Below are 15,424 nucleotides of genomic sequence, written 5' to 3' on the forward strand. Positions count from 1 at the left end.
TTGTTTGTTTGTTTTTGTTGCTGTTCCTGGGGATTCTAGAAACCTTCCCCATCTCTGTGATGAAGTCATCTCGTTCTCAGGTTGTACAAACACAGCAGATGCCTGGTGGGGGGACACCTGGAAATAGAACCCGGCGTACGCAAACCGCGGCTTGGCTGGGGAGCGGCCGCAGGTGTCGCCGGGGCAGGAGGTGACCCCGGGACCCGCCAGGCACAGCAGGACGGGCTCTGCAAGAGCTCTGCCACCTCATCTGCTCTGGGAAATGGCCCTGGGAGCTGTGAAATCCTCTGGGGAGAGCGTTCAGCTCCTGCCAAGCGCAGCCGTGTCGGGGTTTTATTGGGTTTGGCTTTTCCGGCGGTTTGTGTTGTTTTAGGCGCAGGAATGAGCGGTGGCTCAAGGCTTGGTTGGAACAAGGAATTCTCCTGTGTCCCTCAGCTGAAATGGCCCAGGGGAGTAAACAGTTGGTTTGAAAAAGAGAAAGCACTCTGATTGCTGAGGAACTTGAACCAAATTTAATTAAACTGAATTAAAAGTAACCTGAGATAAATGGCCGCATGAAGGTCTGGTGCCATCCTCTGAGGAATTAGGTTTCATTTACTTCCTAGTGAGGCACAATTGAATAGAAACTCCATGTTTTAATGCAGCATTTATCACTTTTTTACCTTGTCTTCACCTTTTCAGCCCAGCCTACATTTCCCATAGCATTTTAATTCAGGAGGGCTATTGAATGCATAATGGAGCACATTCATTTTTTAAATCCTTTCCCAGACTTTTCCATCCTGAGGGTCTTGCAGCGCCCATTCAAGATCCCAGGACATTTTCCACAGGAAAACATTGCATGCATCTCCCTGTCTCTAAAAATCTCTCACCCTGAGTTTCATTAATATGCAGTTAATCAATTCGATTAATGAGTAAAAAACTCAGAAATGTCAGGAATGAGTCAGCTGAACAAAGTTAATTTTCTAGTCTTTTGTGGCAGCTTTACATCTTAATCTTTTTTTTTTTTAGAGTGTTTTACATGTGATAACGTAGATTGCATTAAAAATGCACAAACGTAGGCAGCACAAGAATCTAGTTTGTAAGGCCAATGTTAATGTTATTTTGCAACCCTCCTAAAATCCTAGCAGCACATAGAAATAAACAACTGTAAGTCTTTTGCCAGCCCTCCCAGTGATGAAGTTATCAAGATGAAAAATGGACTCCACAATTTGTGTGTGTGCACTTTAATCAATGTCTCCCAGGAAAATTTTTTGGGACACTGAAAATCTGTCATCTCTTCAAGTCCTCTCTATTAAACAAAACATATTGGAGAAAACGTGAAGCCTTTTCAAGAGAAAGTGAGCCAAAATTAATTCATTTTAATGTTTTGCAGTGTTTTGAAGCCTAAATTTCACCCCATTTCACGGCCCGTGTCAGTACAAAGCAAACCATCCCCAACAAGAATGGAAAATATTGGCAGAACTTTGCTGCAGATGCTGAAAACAAAAAGTGGTGAACATCTCCCAGCTTGTCCCACCCTGTAAGTGTGCATGGAGAGTGTTACATAATGTTCTCCAGGCACAGAGCAATAAGAAATCAATGGAAAATCATGGATATCAGGGGGTATAAGGCCTTAAAAGCTGATGTGTCCTAATAGGAATCCTTCATCATCTCTGCTGCTAAACAAATCACACTGATCCAGCTGTCAGTGCACCAGAGGGTTTTATTGTGCTGCCCAGGGAGAAGCATTCTCAAGAGAAGCAGAGCTATTAGAAAATAGCTTTATTTTCCCCATAAAAAATAGATTAATCTCAAAAGTGTAAATTGTTGTCAGAATTAGCAAATCTCAACTTTTAAGGAGCGTCGCTGCACACACTCCAATTTTTTTCTCATTCATCGTAAAAATTAAACCGTGAACTCCCCCAAGGCTTTTTTAAACCAGTCCAAACAGTCTGTCAGCACAAAGGGGACGAAGCAGTTGGCAGCCTGGAGAACAGGAGAAATGGAAGTATTTGCCCTCTTAAAAACAGTTTGTTCTGCCAGAAACCCCCCTTTTACCTCCTTCCTCCCAGAGCGTGGATGAGGTGAAGCAGCATATGGCTTCTAGAGACATCACCCCAATCTGTTTGGCTGAAGAAATTCGGATCTTGAAAGAATTTGCTTTTTTTTAATTCCTGCTTTAAATCTTACTTTAATGCGAGGTCTAAGTATCGACGAGCAGAGAGCAGGACAGGTTGGGGTGTGTGCTGTGTGTCCCCACTCTCATTTGTCACCTGTATTTGTACTTTCTCAACTCCAACTGTAAAATAATCCTCATCCAGAAATACTTCATATTTAAAAAGTCACGTCATAAAGATTCTGCAGGTTTGAATGCTAATTGGTTGAGCTCAAAGATTGTGCCCTTTGGGTCCTCATTGCCTGGAGACACTCCTGAATTCCTGAAACACTTCTGCTTCTGTGTCATTTTCAAAAGAAGGGGCAGATTTAGGGGGGTTCCTCCACGGGATGAATGGATGGGAGTCCTGTGCGATGTGGGGTCATGAGGAGCATCCTTCAACCTTCCCTGACAGACATTTATCAGATCTACCTTTAAAAGGTTCCAGTGATGGAATTTCTTTGTATTCCCTGGATAATCCGAGTGTCCCTGCACTGGGACATTAATTCCTGGTGTGTAACCAGGGTGTCTCTTGTAGGGATTCAAACACAACACTGCGTTTTGTGTTTCACAAGGATGTAAAGACCAGTTTGTGGGGTTTTATTTCCAGCCATATTTTGAAGACGGCCTGATTATAAATACCAGGGAATAGCTGTTTGTGGAGACCTACTCACAAATGGGAATTCCTTTCAATGGGAATTTGAAGTTTGAGCAGCATGGCAGTGGTACAGGGAATGCAAATATTGCACTGAAGCTGACAAAGGGAGCCAAGATACTCTCTTAAAAATACTTACCTGGTTTTTGAAAAAACACAAATCAAAATTCCCTCAAATCCATGGGAACCCAAAAGTTCTGGAAGCATTTTTATTGTCAAAAGTAAATAGCTTATGAAATAAAATAATATAAAATATAGGAATATGGAATGATTTCTTATCTCATTGTAATTTAAAAATAATTTTTAATTTGGCAGCTTTAAGCTTTAAGCAGAATCTTTATGATGTGACTTTTAAAATATGAAATATTTCTGGATCAGGATTATTTTACAGTTGGATTTGAGACAAACTGTGCTACATCCCAGAGTCTGCCTGTGCTTACAGCTCCTCGCTGCTGGTGGGCTTGAATTAGAATGAAAAATTATCACCTGGAAAAAAAAATGTTTAAGCACAGAAACAAACCAGAAATACATTTCTGAACAGGAAGGCACTTTGCATATATGCATATTTTCATGTACATATATATAAACACCCACATATAGCTCTCCTATTAGAAAAATAGCATTTAAATAAGCAATTTCAATTTAGTTCTGTTTTGCACAAGTTCTGCCTTTTCTCTCCAGGAGATGCAGCTCCTCTTGTTTCAGTTTAGTGTGGATAATTAATATGCAGAAAATATAGAATGTACATTCTAAATGGAGATTATCCTCATTTCCTGCAGCTTTGGATACATCCACGTGAACATTTTAGTTAAGAATTTGCCTCAGAAATCCCATCTCCTGCCTGTCCCCAGCGGGGCTTATATTGAAGGTGTTTTTGGATGTGCATTCAGGTGGGATTTCATCTCATCCTTTGGGGTGAAAAGAAATTGAAAAATACAGTCCAGGACACGTTTCCTTGGCACAGAGATGTGCACTGCCAGACTGCTTTTGTGAGGACACACTAATATTGGGAGAACTTTTTGGTGCCTTCTGCTGGAAGACATTATGACAGAATTTTAATCTTTTACTGAGCTGATTCCTCACCCCTTAAAGCTTTCCAGCATGAAGGAATGGAGATGAGAAATGGAATTAAAGAAATAAACAACTGCAGTTTATGAGGGGGTTTTGTGGCTGAGCTCTGCAAATCTTCCCCATCTCATTTGGCCATGTTTTCTCCTTCTTCTCCTTCTTCTCCTTCTCTTTCTTCTCCTTTTACTCATTCTTCTCCTTCTTCTCCGTCCTCTCTTTCTTCTCCTTCTCCTTCTCCGTCTTCTCCTGGTGCTCCAGGACTGGCTCCAAGGGCACCCATTGAGTTTTCTGGGATTGCAGGGTTTTTTTTTTTTTTTTCTGTTTAAGATCCTCAATTGCAAATTTTCTTTATCAGTTCCAGCTCTGAACCTCTGAAAACTCTGACTTACTCTTTAGGGACCTGTTAAATCAGTCACCTTTTCTCAGTAACCTCCCTCTGCAGGGCCTGCAGGGTGGGAAAAGTTGGCAATTTCTCTCCCAGTGGTCTGGGTATGTGACGTGTGTCAGACCTTGGAAAAGGCTTCTGCTGGCACAGAACACAACCAAAGCAACTACAACCATCTGGGGAATTTTAGAAGTGTTTGTGTGAGTGTGGCCAGGCATCACCACTCCATCTCCTGCTCACCTTGTGGTTTTAGAAGCTCCAGTGAAACATCTGTCCAGATTTCCAGGCAAAGTCAACCTTTTTTAATTTTGTTTTTTTTTTTTTTTTGTAAATTTTGGGTAACATTGCTGTTAAATCCTCTCCCTTAGAACATCTTGTTTTAAAGTGTCGAAAACAACAAAAAAGGAGAATATTTTTGGAAGCAAGCACATTTAATTTCTGTCAGAGCACAGTCAAAGAGAGGTGGAGCAGCACAAGCATCACTGGGGCAGATGCCACCCCAAAACCCTTCCTGGTGATTTTCTCTTTTCATCCCTGTGCTTCAGACAGAAAGAGAAGAGGCTCTGTGGATGGGCACAACACAGACAGCTCTCAGCTGAGCACAGGTTTATCAGCTGTTTGTTGTTCTTTGTCAATGTGAAACGTTTTCCAGGGCTCTGTTAAAGCCAAGTGCCCCAGTGAGAGCGGCTCTTTGGGAAACATTTCTTTATTTGCCCGGGTTTCTGCGTTTCCTGGGTGCTCTCAGGGATCCGAGTGGTGCTCAGAGCCTTCTCTCCTTTCCAGCTGCATTTCAGAAGTGCTGGAAGTGATGCCTCTTTGGGGCTACCTAAAACCAGAGGCCAGACAGAATTAAGGGATTAAAAAGCTGTTCTATTTATTGAAGGGCCTTCAGGGACATTTAGGGCAGACAAAGCCCCCCAGGGGCTGCACCCAAAAATGGACAACAGCTCACAGGTTTCACACTTTGATCAGTTTGGTCCATTTGCACATTGGGGGTTCATCTTCCAATTCCAGCTCCAGGTCATGAAGTCATTGAGCCCAAGTTTGCTGCCCCCAAGTCACTTTTGTTCCCATCTCTGGGGCCTGAGGCAGTGAGGGGTCCTTGATTGCCAGGCCTGGAGAGGAATTGTTGTGTCTGCCCAGAATGGGGAAGCAGCAGCTCCCACTGTGTGTGTGGAGTTTAGAGCTCTACACTAAAGAACTGCAGGAGCACAAATAGATGAGAAATATAAAAGCTCAAATTTTAAGGCATCAGAAGTTGTCAGGGATTGCTCCATGAGAAATGGGAACACTCCCTGGTTTTAGCACCCAGCTGCAGCTTTATCTCTGACATGGCTGCTTAACTGCAGCTCCAAACTCAGCAGATTTTCCCCACATTACATATATTTTTTTCATGATCCATACATGTTTAATAGGACAACTTTATCCCAGGAACTGCAGTGTTCCCTCTGCCATTTTTTTCCCCTAATAGCAAGGTTAGAATTCTAAATCAAACTTAATTAAACTTTTCCAAGCGAGTAAATGTCAACATATGGAAAGCCACTTCCCTGCTAATATCAAGCTAACAGAAATTCTAATTTCTAATTGGTTTTATCCCTAATGATTTGTTTGCATTGGCACAATAGCCTATTCTAAATGTGGTCTTGCAACATGTGATCATGAAAAAAAAAAGGATTTATTTCCCTCCTTCTTTTACTCTGAATTAACCAGTGACATTTATTAGTGTCCCACCCAGAGCTCTGGGATCACAGTTCCCTCTGTTGCTAATCCAATTTAGTCCATACATCTTTCAAACTGAGTTTGTGTTTTACATTGATTTCTTTTTTTCATAGTTATGACATTTAAACAATACAATCTGAAGGGGATCCCTTATTTGTGCTGTGTGTTCTTCATTGCTGTAAATTGGTTTTTGATGAAGCCTGAACTTCAGAGTGAACTGGTAGAGTCAAAGTGACTGAGTTACCTCCAGGAAAATTTTCTGGGGGTATCAAGGCTGGCTGCTAAACCAGATTTCTCAATTTATTTTTATACATTGGAAATACACATTTCATGCAAATTGTACATTCCAGCTCAGCACTGGAACTGAGCTGAAGTTGTCCAGTTTTTTCCATGAAAAACCCTGAGAAAAAGAGCCTAAACTGAGACAAACGCTTTAAGGTTAAGACCATGTGCACCTGTTCGGCATTCTTGGAACTGTGACTTAAATTTGAAGAATTTTGTAGCTCTATTTTTTTATATATCCAGCATGAATACAAACAAAACTTCAACCTTCACCAGAATTTCCCTTGTGGACGTTGATATTTGTACCAAAACAAAAAACAATGTTAGAATCCCTCCTTACTGACAAATGTATTTTTATATTTGATTTTTTTTTCACTGTTTCTACAGAGAGAGTTAAATAATATAAAATATATTTCTTCATGGAATAGTTGTAGGTCATATTAAGAGCTCTTTCTTTTAGAGAGGGGGTCACTGTAACAATTATTCCAGCACAGCTTTCCTTGCACTATGGAATATATTGCCCTGTAATTTTGGCTCACAGCCTCTCAATTGATCCCTCAAATAATTATTATTTACAGAATTTTAAAGAGGAATGATTATTTAATTTAATTATTTTGTCTTTTTAATATTTTTTTTTAGTGATGCCTGTGAAGCTGTTTATAGTTTTTTATTATTACAGGGGTAAACATTCTTGTGTGAAAACACTTGTTCTGGAAATTCCTGCTGGGCTGCAGAAATTAAAGTGAATGAAATTGCTCTTTTAGGTGTTTTGATGAAGATCTATTCCACTGGTCATTTTAGAATATGCCCATCTTGATTTTTACCATACTATAAAATGCTTACAAAGACCTGCTTCTAGATTGAGATTGCATGAAAACTTATCAGGAGAAATTGTCTTTTTTGAAGCCTCCCATTATAAAATCCTTGATTCTTATTTTCCTGCTTTCCTGGCTGAATATCCAGTCAGTCTGTCTGTCTTTATGACTTTCCCCTATTTTGAACCCATCACCTTTGGAATGAGAGAACAAATGAAGTCCTGCTCATCCAGCACCGCTTGGGGTTTTTGAGTCAATTGATCTTTTTATTACAATGTGGAGTTTTTAATTTTCATTTATTTTATGTTGATTTTTATTTATTACAATCTGGTGTTGCCTCATTGCATCAAATTCTCCATTCTGTGGGATTCCCACACAAGGTCAGCTTTGGGAGCCAAGTCCTGACTGGATGACAGAAGTTTAAAACTCGAGCTGTTGTCAGTAACAGCACATTGAGAAGTGCAAAACGTGCACTTTTTGTCATGTGGGACCTGCAGATTAAAGAATTATTTCCTAATGCAAAGTGACCTACGTCTGCCTTCTACCAATCTGTGTTGGGCTGCAAAATCTGAGCTCCCCCAGATGCCTTCCCTTCATTTGCAGATCTCTGACAAAACTTTTGGATACTGCTCATCACACTTTGCCAGGGTGCCAGGCACGACTCAGCTCTCAGCTGGGGACGGTAGGAAATGAGATTTAGAATTTTGGGAGGGCATAAAAAAATCTTCTCACATATTTCCCAGGAAGACATCCTCCAGAAATATTAATTCTGCAAGTAGGACTCGGCTGGGACGTGACCTTGCAAGTCAAGTGGTTGAATAACTGCACTTGAATCCTTGTTCATAAACACAGAACAACTGCTCAAGGTCTGATTCCTGCATTTGGAACCCATGTTTTACCTCTGGAATATGAGGTTATATTTACCAGACACCTCTAGCTTGGGGCAGTATAAGTGAAGCTACAACATTCCAAGGTCAAGGATTTTCTCTTGCAATCCCTAAGAACAGGACTTGTGATCAAAATTCCCTTTTTTTTCTTTCTGTGGCAACAAAGGGAAACAAAACTGAATGCAAGCACGGTAGAAGTATTTTTTTTTTTTTTTTTTTTTTGCTCCTTTAGTGAGGACCCATCCCTTTGCCTGATCTCCAAAATGCATTTCCCTGGAGATTCCAGGCAGGAGAATCTTGCTTGACACATCCCATCTCCTGAAGTGGAGGGAATATTTCAATTACCATTCCTGTGCTCATGACTGTTTGTGATCAGGCTAAGGAATGTGTGAATATATATATCTATATCTATGCTTGCAGGGCCCCCAGATTTGTTTCCTTGCATGCAGATGCCAAAAAAGTGTAAATATTTAATAGCAAGCTCTGGAGCTGACAGTTACATAATGAACCCACAGGGACAGCAGCTCTTTGCTTCCCCCTCCCCGCCCCCCTGGAGCCCTTACATAACAAACTGATGGATCACAAAGTGAAGAATTCTAATATTGGGTTCAAATACATGTCCAAAAGTCACTTTGAGTGAAGGTACAAACCCCCTGAACCTCAGTGTTTGCAGTGGGATTTTGTCACACTCGTAAATCACCTCTGTGGGTTTGGAGAACACTGATTCCTGTAGGTAACCTGGAAATGTTTGTCAGGGCTGACTAAACCCTTGGAGAGAGTGAGAGAAAGGCAGAAATAATTGAAATCCCAGTGATTTCTGCCCCTTTTCCTGTGTCTCTGAGGTGACACTGAGCCTGTGCCTCCTGCTCTGCCCTCGTGGGAAGTGATTCAACATCTGCTGATGCATCGTCACACACGGGAGGATTTGGGGCAGGAATGTTGGTGGCAATCACTCCTGGGACTTCATTGTGCAGCAAAAGGCACCACGCAATGAGGAGTCTGCAGAAATCAGTGCTGCAGTGCCTGTCACAGCTTTAAAAGCCTTGTTAAGGGGGGGAATTTATGGTTTTATCGCATAATTTTTGGGTTATTGTTCCTCTCCTTACACAGCTAAATACATTTGTGAAGTGAGACTCATCAGTGGTGGTGTTGGGAAGCAGAGCCCAGCTCTGCTGATGAAAAAAGCTGTAACTTAGAGCTGCTCAATTTGCTTTAATAACATCAGCTGGAGCTGCAGTGAGGGGGAAAAATGTCTTTAGAGAAAGAGATTCAATAAGAAAAGTTTTTATCAGGGGAGCTGTTGTCTTTCTGATGACAAAACCAGTTTGACTGACTAAAAAAAAAAATTACCTCTGGGGGTGTGAGGAGATTTTCTTGGGGAATTTAAATGCCACAAGGTATTCTCAGCTTAAAAATAGCAGCGTGTAGGTTGAAATGAGTAGCTGAGAGGTATGTGCTGTAGATTGGGATTTAGGGATACAGATGTTCCCAGATTTATAAAAATGTGCTTTTTCTGATTTAAAAATTACCGTGCTGCAGCTCAGGACCTGTATAGTTTGTAATTATAATCATTATGTTATTCAAAGCAGCTTTAAGGATCTCCTGATGGCTGTTGGAAATTTTAAACAGATATTCTTTTAGCCCATGTGCTTCCTCCTGTATCTGCCCAGATTTGGGGGATATGATGAGGAATATTCATTGAAATGGTGTAAAAATATTCCAGATCCAACAGGACACGAGCCTGGCAAGCTGTCAGGTGATGCTGTCTGGCTTTTTGTGGACTTTTCTCATTATTTCCCTTTCTTCCTTTCTAGCTTTCACTAAGTTGAAATGATTAATAGCAGCCACCAGATTATTATTGGCTGGTGATGCTTCTTGTTCACTGTTCCTGAAGTGCTCTAACCTGTTCTCATGTCTCCCCCTCTCCTTTTTCCCCTTCCCCTTTTCACCACAAGCACATTGAAGTTTTTCTAACTTTCCCTTTAATAACCCATGCCTTTCCTCCTTTTTTTCTTTTTTTTTTCCTTCTAAACCCTTCCATATAATTCAATTCTCTTTGTGCAGAGTAGGTTTCTCAGGGCAGTTTTTGAATTTTCTTGCCATGAAGTGCAGCCCAGGTGGGTTTGCTCAGCTCTGCAGGCTCCTGGGCAGGTTTGGAGCCCACCTGGAGATGGAAATCCAGCTGCTGCCACTTCAGCTGGGCTCCCTGCCTGTGATGAGGCAGAACTTTCCTGTCCTTTCCTTCCTGAACACTCCTTTCCTTTGGATTTTTCCTTCCTTTTATCTCACCCTCTGCAGAAAACTTTTTCACCAGCTTTGCTGATCTATTTCTGGCCCAACTTTAAGCTTTTCAAGTTCTGTTCTCCTTCCACAAGGTTCTGGTAACATCCTTTCAGATATTTAATGGGCCCAAAAGTCACCTTGGCTCCCTTTTTGTGTTCTTGAGTGTTCTTTGAGGCTGTGCTGCCAGGTTCTCCCTCTCCTGGGGAGTTCCAGCTCACCTGGGTGTTCCTTTTGGGATAAATTGATCCATTTTAGGCTCCATCTGCTTTTTCTGTGCCAAAGGAGTCCCAGCCCTTGACTTGCAGATCATCAGCGTCTCAGTTTCAAACCCTGCAGATTTTCTGTCCTGTGAGGGTGAGACTTTGGCCATGACACACGTTCAGAGCTGAGGTAGAAAAAGAGCTCCAGATTTTAAACTTGTTTCCCTCTCTGCATTTGGATTTTCTGTCAGATAAGGCCTCTGTCAAATGGAATTTAGGATGAGAACATCACAATTTGCCGTCTTGGAATAGAACCCTGCCACAAATCCCATCTGCATATTAACAACTCATTTGTGATGCTTTTCACTCTGTGCATGCCAATAAAACTTGGGCAGATTTTTGGGTAACATTGAGAGCCACCCAAAGCAGAACAGCAACCCTACACCCCAACAGGAATTTTTCAAGCTTATGTGAACATTTTTAATAAATATTAGATGCTTTACACTCAATTTTGCTGCTTAGGTGTATTAATATGATGTGTTTTAATAATATTTTTTATTTTCTCCTTGTCTGTAAGGCCAATACTGGGTCACTGCACTGCAATAAGGACAGATTATCTAAATATAGAGTTAAGAAGTTTGTTTCTTTTCCCCCTATAAATACATAAAGTTTCTTACTGTAAATCCATATGTCTTTCTCTAATTTCTAGAAAACCGTAAAAGTAGAAAAAAGATTAAAAACCCAATTGTTTTTCCTTAAGAAAAAGATATAAGTATATAAGTAAATATTAAAGTATATAAAGCATATAAATACATAAGAAAACCTTAGACAGACAGACAGGCTCAAACCAATAGATATGTAGGTTTCCTTTTTTTTTTTTCCCCTATTAAAAGGAGCACCTCTAAACCAGTTTGGAAGTAAGAACCACATGATTCAAACAATGTTTCCTGACAGATGGATCATCTTGTAAAAAGCAGAGGTTGCATTTTAAAATCCTGATTTTCATATTTTAAAGAAAACTGCTCTGAAATCTTGCTCTTGGAAGAAGCAGATAGTTGGTTTTTTTGCTAGAGTTTATTCCCATAGGAAGAATATTTTGCATTAATTTATGCAGTGGCTTTATCCATCTCTTTTCTGCAGAGTGTAAAAAGCAAAGGTAAAATTTTGGGGAATTCTGATGGTCTGATTGACTTCTCAGTGTGTCCCATAACCTGGACCAGGGGATGCCCCAGGGTTTTAGAGAGGCCACGTTGAATCTCAACCATGAATGACTCAAAAATCCACTCAGAATTTCCTCCATCCCTCTAAAAGCCTTCAGGTTTTGATGAGGTCTAGCAATTCATTTCTCTACTCCTAAAATTCCTTCCCCCCTTCAAACATCTCTGCTCCACCTGAACTTATCACTGTCAGATGAAATGAACAGAAAAAACAAATTAAATGCTTTTAAAATGTTGTTGTTGTTGTTGGGTTGTGGAGGATTGTCTCAGGATTTTAAGTCATAAACATGATTTTTTATTCAGTGTGGAAACTTGTCAGATTTAGGGACACTTTCCAAGAGCTTGATCTAAGTTCAATCTGTTTCCTTCAGATTTTCTTACTAACAACTTTTTCGTCTGGAATAAAACAAATTTTCAGCTGAAAATGAATTATTTTATTTGATTGTGCTTAATCTGTGAGATATCTACAAGTAGTTCCTTTTATGTTAATGATAATATCTAGTATTATTTGCAAGCTCTGTGGTACCATTTTTGTGAACATGGAGATCAGTTCTGACAACACAAACACCAAAATTAACCTCACTGCTCAAGTGAAGAAATATATTTATTTTTTGCCTGATTTTGCTTAATCAAGATTTTTTTTTTTTAATTGAAGTGTCTTGGAAATATTATTCTGCAGCAGCTCTTTGTAATTTTGTACAGACCGGACTAAATTTCAACCATCTGAAAAGGAAATAAAATCAGTGTTTAACTGTGGCTAGGCCAAGCCATGTTTCTTTTGTGAGAAATAGAAGAGGAGGCTTGCTGTAAAAAACCCAGAATATTCATCATATTTAATTCCAAGTCATATCTAATGAAAAAGGGAGGGTGAATTCTAGTGTTGTATCTGCTGAAACAGAATAACTTGCACTAGGAAACCATTTAAAACCATCAAGGCATAAGTGAATCTGCTGATTTGGAAAAGGAATCTAAAAATGTAATTAAGAGGATCAAGGTCAACCAGAGCAAAATTCCTTAGTCCTTCCCCATTCTGCTGCAGGAGGGAGTAGCAGGGTTGGTTTCTGAGTTGCATTTGTGGCTGGAGATGAGCAGCTGGAGGTACTGAACTTAAAGAAGTTTCTGAATTTCTTCTTTGAGTGCTGTTGCAGTGGTTTCAGTGAGGTTCTGGTACTGCAGGTCCAGCTGGGCCAGCAGTGGAAGGACATCCCTGCCCTTGGGAGCAGAAATCTAGGTGTAAACTACAGAGAACTGGGCTAAAAACTCCCTTTATTTTCATTTTCTTCCGCTCTTAGCAGCCATTCAGGCTCATCTTCCTTTGACTTTTGGTAGTTTTGTTATTGTTCACATGGAAGAGTAATTACTCAGCTGGCTAATGAATTCTTCTGCTCCTGTTGGTAATTTAAATATAGAAACCAAACTGGTTGTTGATTCTCTCTAGTGAGAGGTGATGAATAAACCAAATCAAACTTCAGTCAGAGGTGGAAGTGAAAGTTGCTGAACCTCCTGGTACCTGGGTAATGTCAAACTCCTGCTCCCATTCTTCATGGCAAATGGAAAAAAATCCTCCCAGGTCCCACAGGAGAGAAGGCTCTGCTGGTCTGGCTGAGTTCTCCTTTCTCCCATCAACTGGGATTTCTCTGGATTGTGACTCTGGAATGTCTCCTTGCCTGTCCTGGATTTCCCCCAGATGCTCTTTCAGTAAAAGGGAGAACTATGTCACTTTCCTGCAGTGAATATTATCTAGGAAGTCTTTTTATTTCAATTTTAATTGCATTCAACTTTAAAATAAATAATTAGCAGAGGTATATAAAGTATTTCAGAATAGAATGATACTCTTAATGCTGTTTTGCTCGTGGCAGAAATAAGGAACTTGGAGTTCCAGAAGCATCCCACTGTATTTCTCTGTAGGGGAGAATGATGAATTAATATCAGGAATTGTTTTTACTCAGTGCTCCTTTAATACATTCATTATCAAATTGAAATGATGATAAACTCAGTTTACCCCAGTTTTTTTTTTAACAGCTGTTCCCTGTAAGTGTGTTTAGTTGAGTACATTTAGAAATTGTGTTGAAAATGGTTTTTTAAAAATTGTGTTAAAATTGTTTATTTTAATCTGGAAGGGCGTTAATGTTTATTTAATGCCATTGCTTTGCACTGATGAATGTCATTCATTGGTTTAGTCCTTCCTGTCACTTTCAGTATTATTGTTATTCTTATCCTGCAGGTTTTGGTGGCTCAGGTGAAGCTCTGAGTCTTCTACCACATAAGAGAATTGGTGCTTTCCCTTTCCATTTGTTTAGTTGGGGTTCAGCAAGGATGGGTTTCTCAGCAGAAAAATTAAAAGGACGAAAATTTCTGTTGATTTATTTCCTTTCTCCTTTCCACAGACTTCTTTATTTGTTCTTTTCCTCCACTCTGCCACTTTTCATCAGCAGGCAGAGCTTGGAAAAGCAGCTCCATACCCTCCCCTTGTCACCTCACAGCAAATTTTATTTCTTGTGGTACTTCCACCTGTAGCCCTGGTTTGCACCTGATGTGTTTTGGTTTTCTGAAATTCTGTTCCCAGGGAATTTTTTGTAAACAAGAGAAATGTTTTTGTAACTGTACCTTTGTTATTCATTCCTTTCCCCAGGAGGGACTTCTCCTTGCTGTCCCTCTGCTCTGACCAATGGGAGTGAAGAGGTTTGTCTTTGTGTCACCAATCCAATTGGTCTGTGTGAAATGGTATAAAAGGGAGACACATCCCAAAAATAAAGGAGTCATTTTCAGCCTTCTGAATCTCAGAGTCTGTGTTGTTGTGGTGTAAAACAGCATCACCCACCCTCCCCTAAATCTCTCCTTCACATCTGTGCAGGGTGTGGCACTGCCACAGGAGGAGCTGAGGATGAGGGGGAGGCCGAAGCTGGCTGGATTGAAGGTGCTGCCATCCTCCTGTCTGTCATCTGCGTTGTCCTGGTCACTGCCTTCAATGACTGGAGCAAGGAGAAACAGTTCCGGGGGCTGCAGAGCCGCATCGAGCAGGAGCAGAAGTTCACCGTGGTGCGAGGGGGACAGGTCATCCAGATCCCTGTGGCAGAGATCGTGGTTGGGGACATTGCACAGGTGAAATATGGTGAGTGCACCACCTCCTGAGCCTTGGTTTGCTCTGCTGGCCCTTCCCAGCAGCATGGACACACTTTGCTGGCAGGATGATGTCAGATTTATGTGACAGGAAAGTCAGTGTTGGCTGTGCTGAGGTGGCACCTGAGCTGTCAGGACAAAAAGAGTAATAATAATAATAACCTGCAGTAAAACTGCATTAGGAAATCAATTTAATTGGTATAAACTTCTTTCACTGACCAGGACAGTGACTACTTATACAAAGGTAATTCTCCATCATGGAGGATTACCTTATTCAGATTTATTTCTGTTAACTTCTGTCCAGTTAGGGATAAGAGGAAAATATTTTAAATGTTGTGTAAAAGGAAATTTGGCCTCTGTGATCACCTCATGAGTTGCTTCAGATCCCGATTGATCCCCCAGATCAGGTGCCTGGTAATTCCATGCCACAGGGAAAGCACTGTGCTCCAGTGGAGTGAAAGACTCCTGCAGGAACTGTGTCCCCTCTGGAGTGAGTTGTTAATTCCAGCAATATCCCTCTTCCATCAACCATCACATCTTCTCCTGCATTTACCTATGGGCTTCCTGAGGGGAGAAGGGGAAAGGGCAGCTCAGCTGTGAATTAGCTGCTGTTAATTCCTATGAAATCTGATGGAGAAACCCTCAGGTGATGTGAAGAG

At 40.8% G+C, this 15,424-nt stretch overlaps 1 protein-coding gene across 17 annotated transcripts in view; it reads left to right on the plus strand.

Annotated features, from left to right (window-relative positions):
• The window catches only part of ATP2B2 (ATPase plasma membrane Ca2+ transporting 2), a 395,247-nt gene that overhangs the window by 289,323 nt on the left and 90,500 nt on the right, over nt 1-15,424 (plus strand). For all 17 annotated transcript variants that reach the window (XM_083869181.1, XM_083869182.1, XM_083869183.1 and 14 more), the window contains one exon: nt 14,500-14,757. In XM_083869181.1, coding sequence (XP_083725307.1) covers nt 14,500-14,757 — 258 coding nt within the window. The remainder of the gene's footprint in view (nt 1-14,499; nt 14,758-15,424) is intronic.

The sequence above is a fragment of the Zosterops lateralis genome (genome assembly GCF_965231275.1).
Source record: "Zosterops lateralis genome assembly, chromosome: 11".
Classification (NCBI taxonomy): Eukaryota; Metazoa; Chordata; class Aves; order Passeriformes; family Zosteropidae; genus Zosterops; species Zosterops lateralis.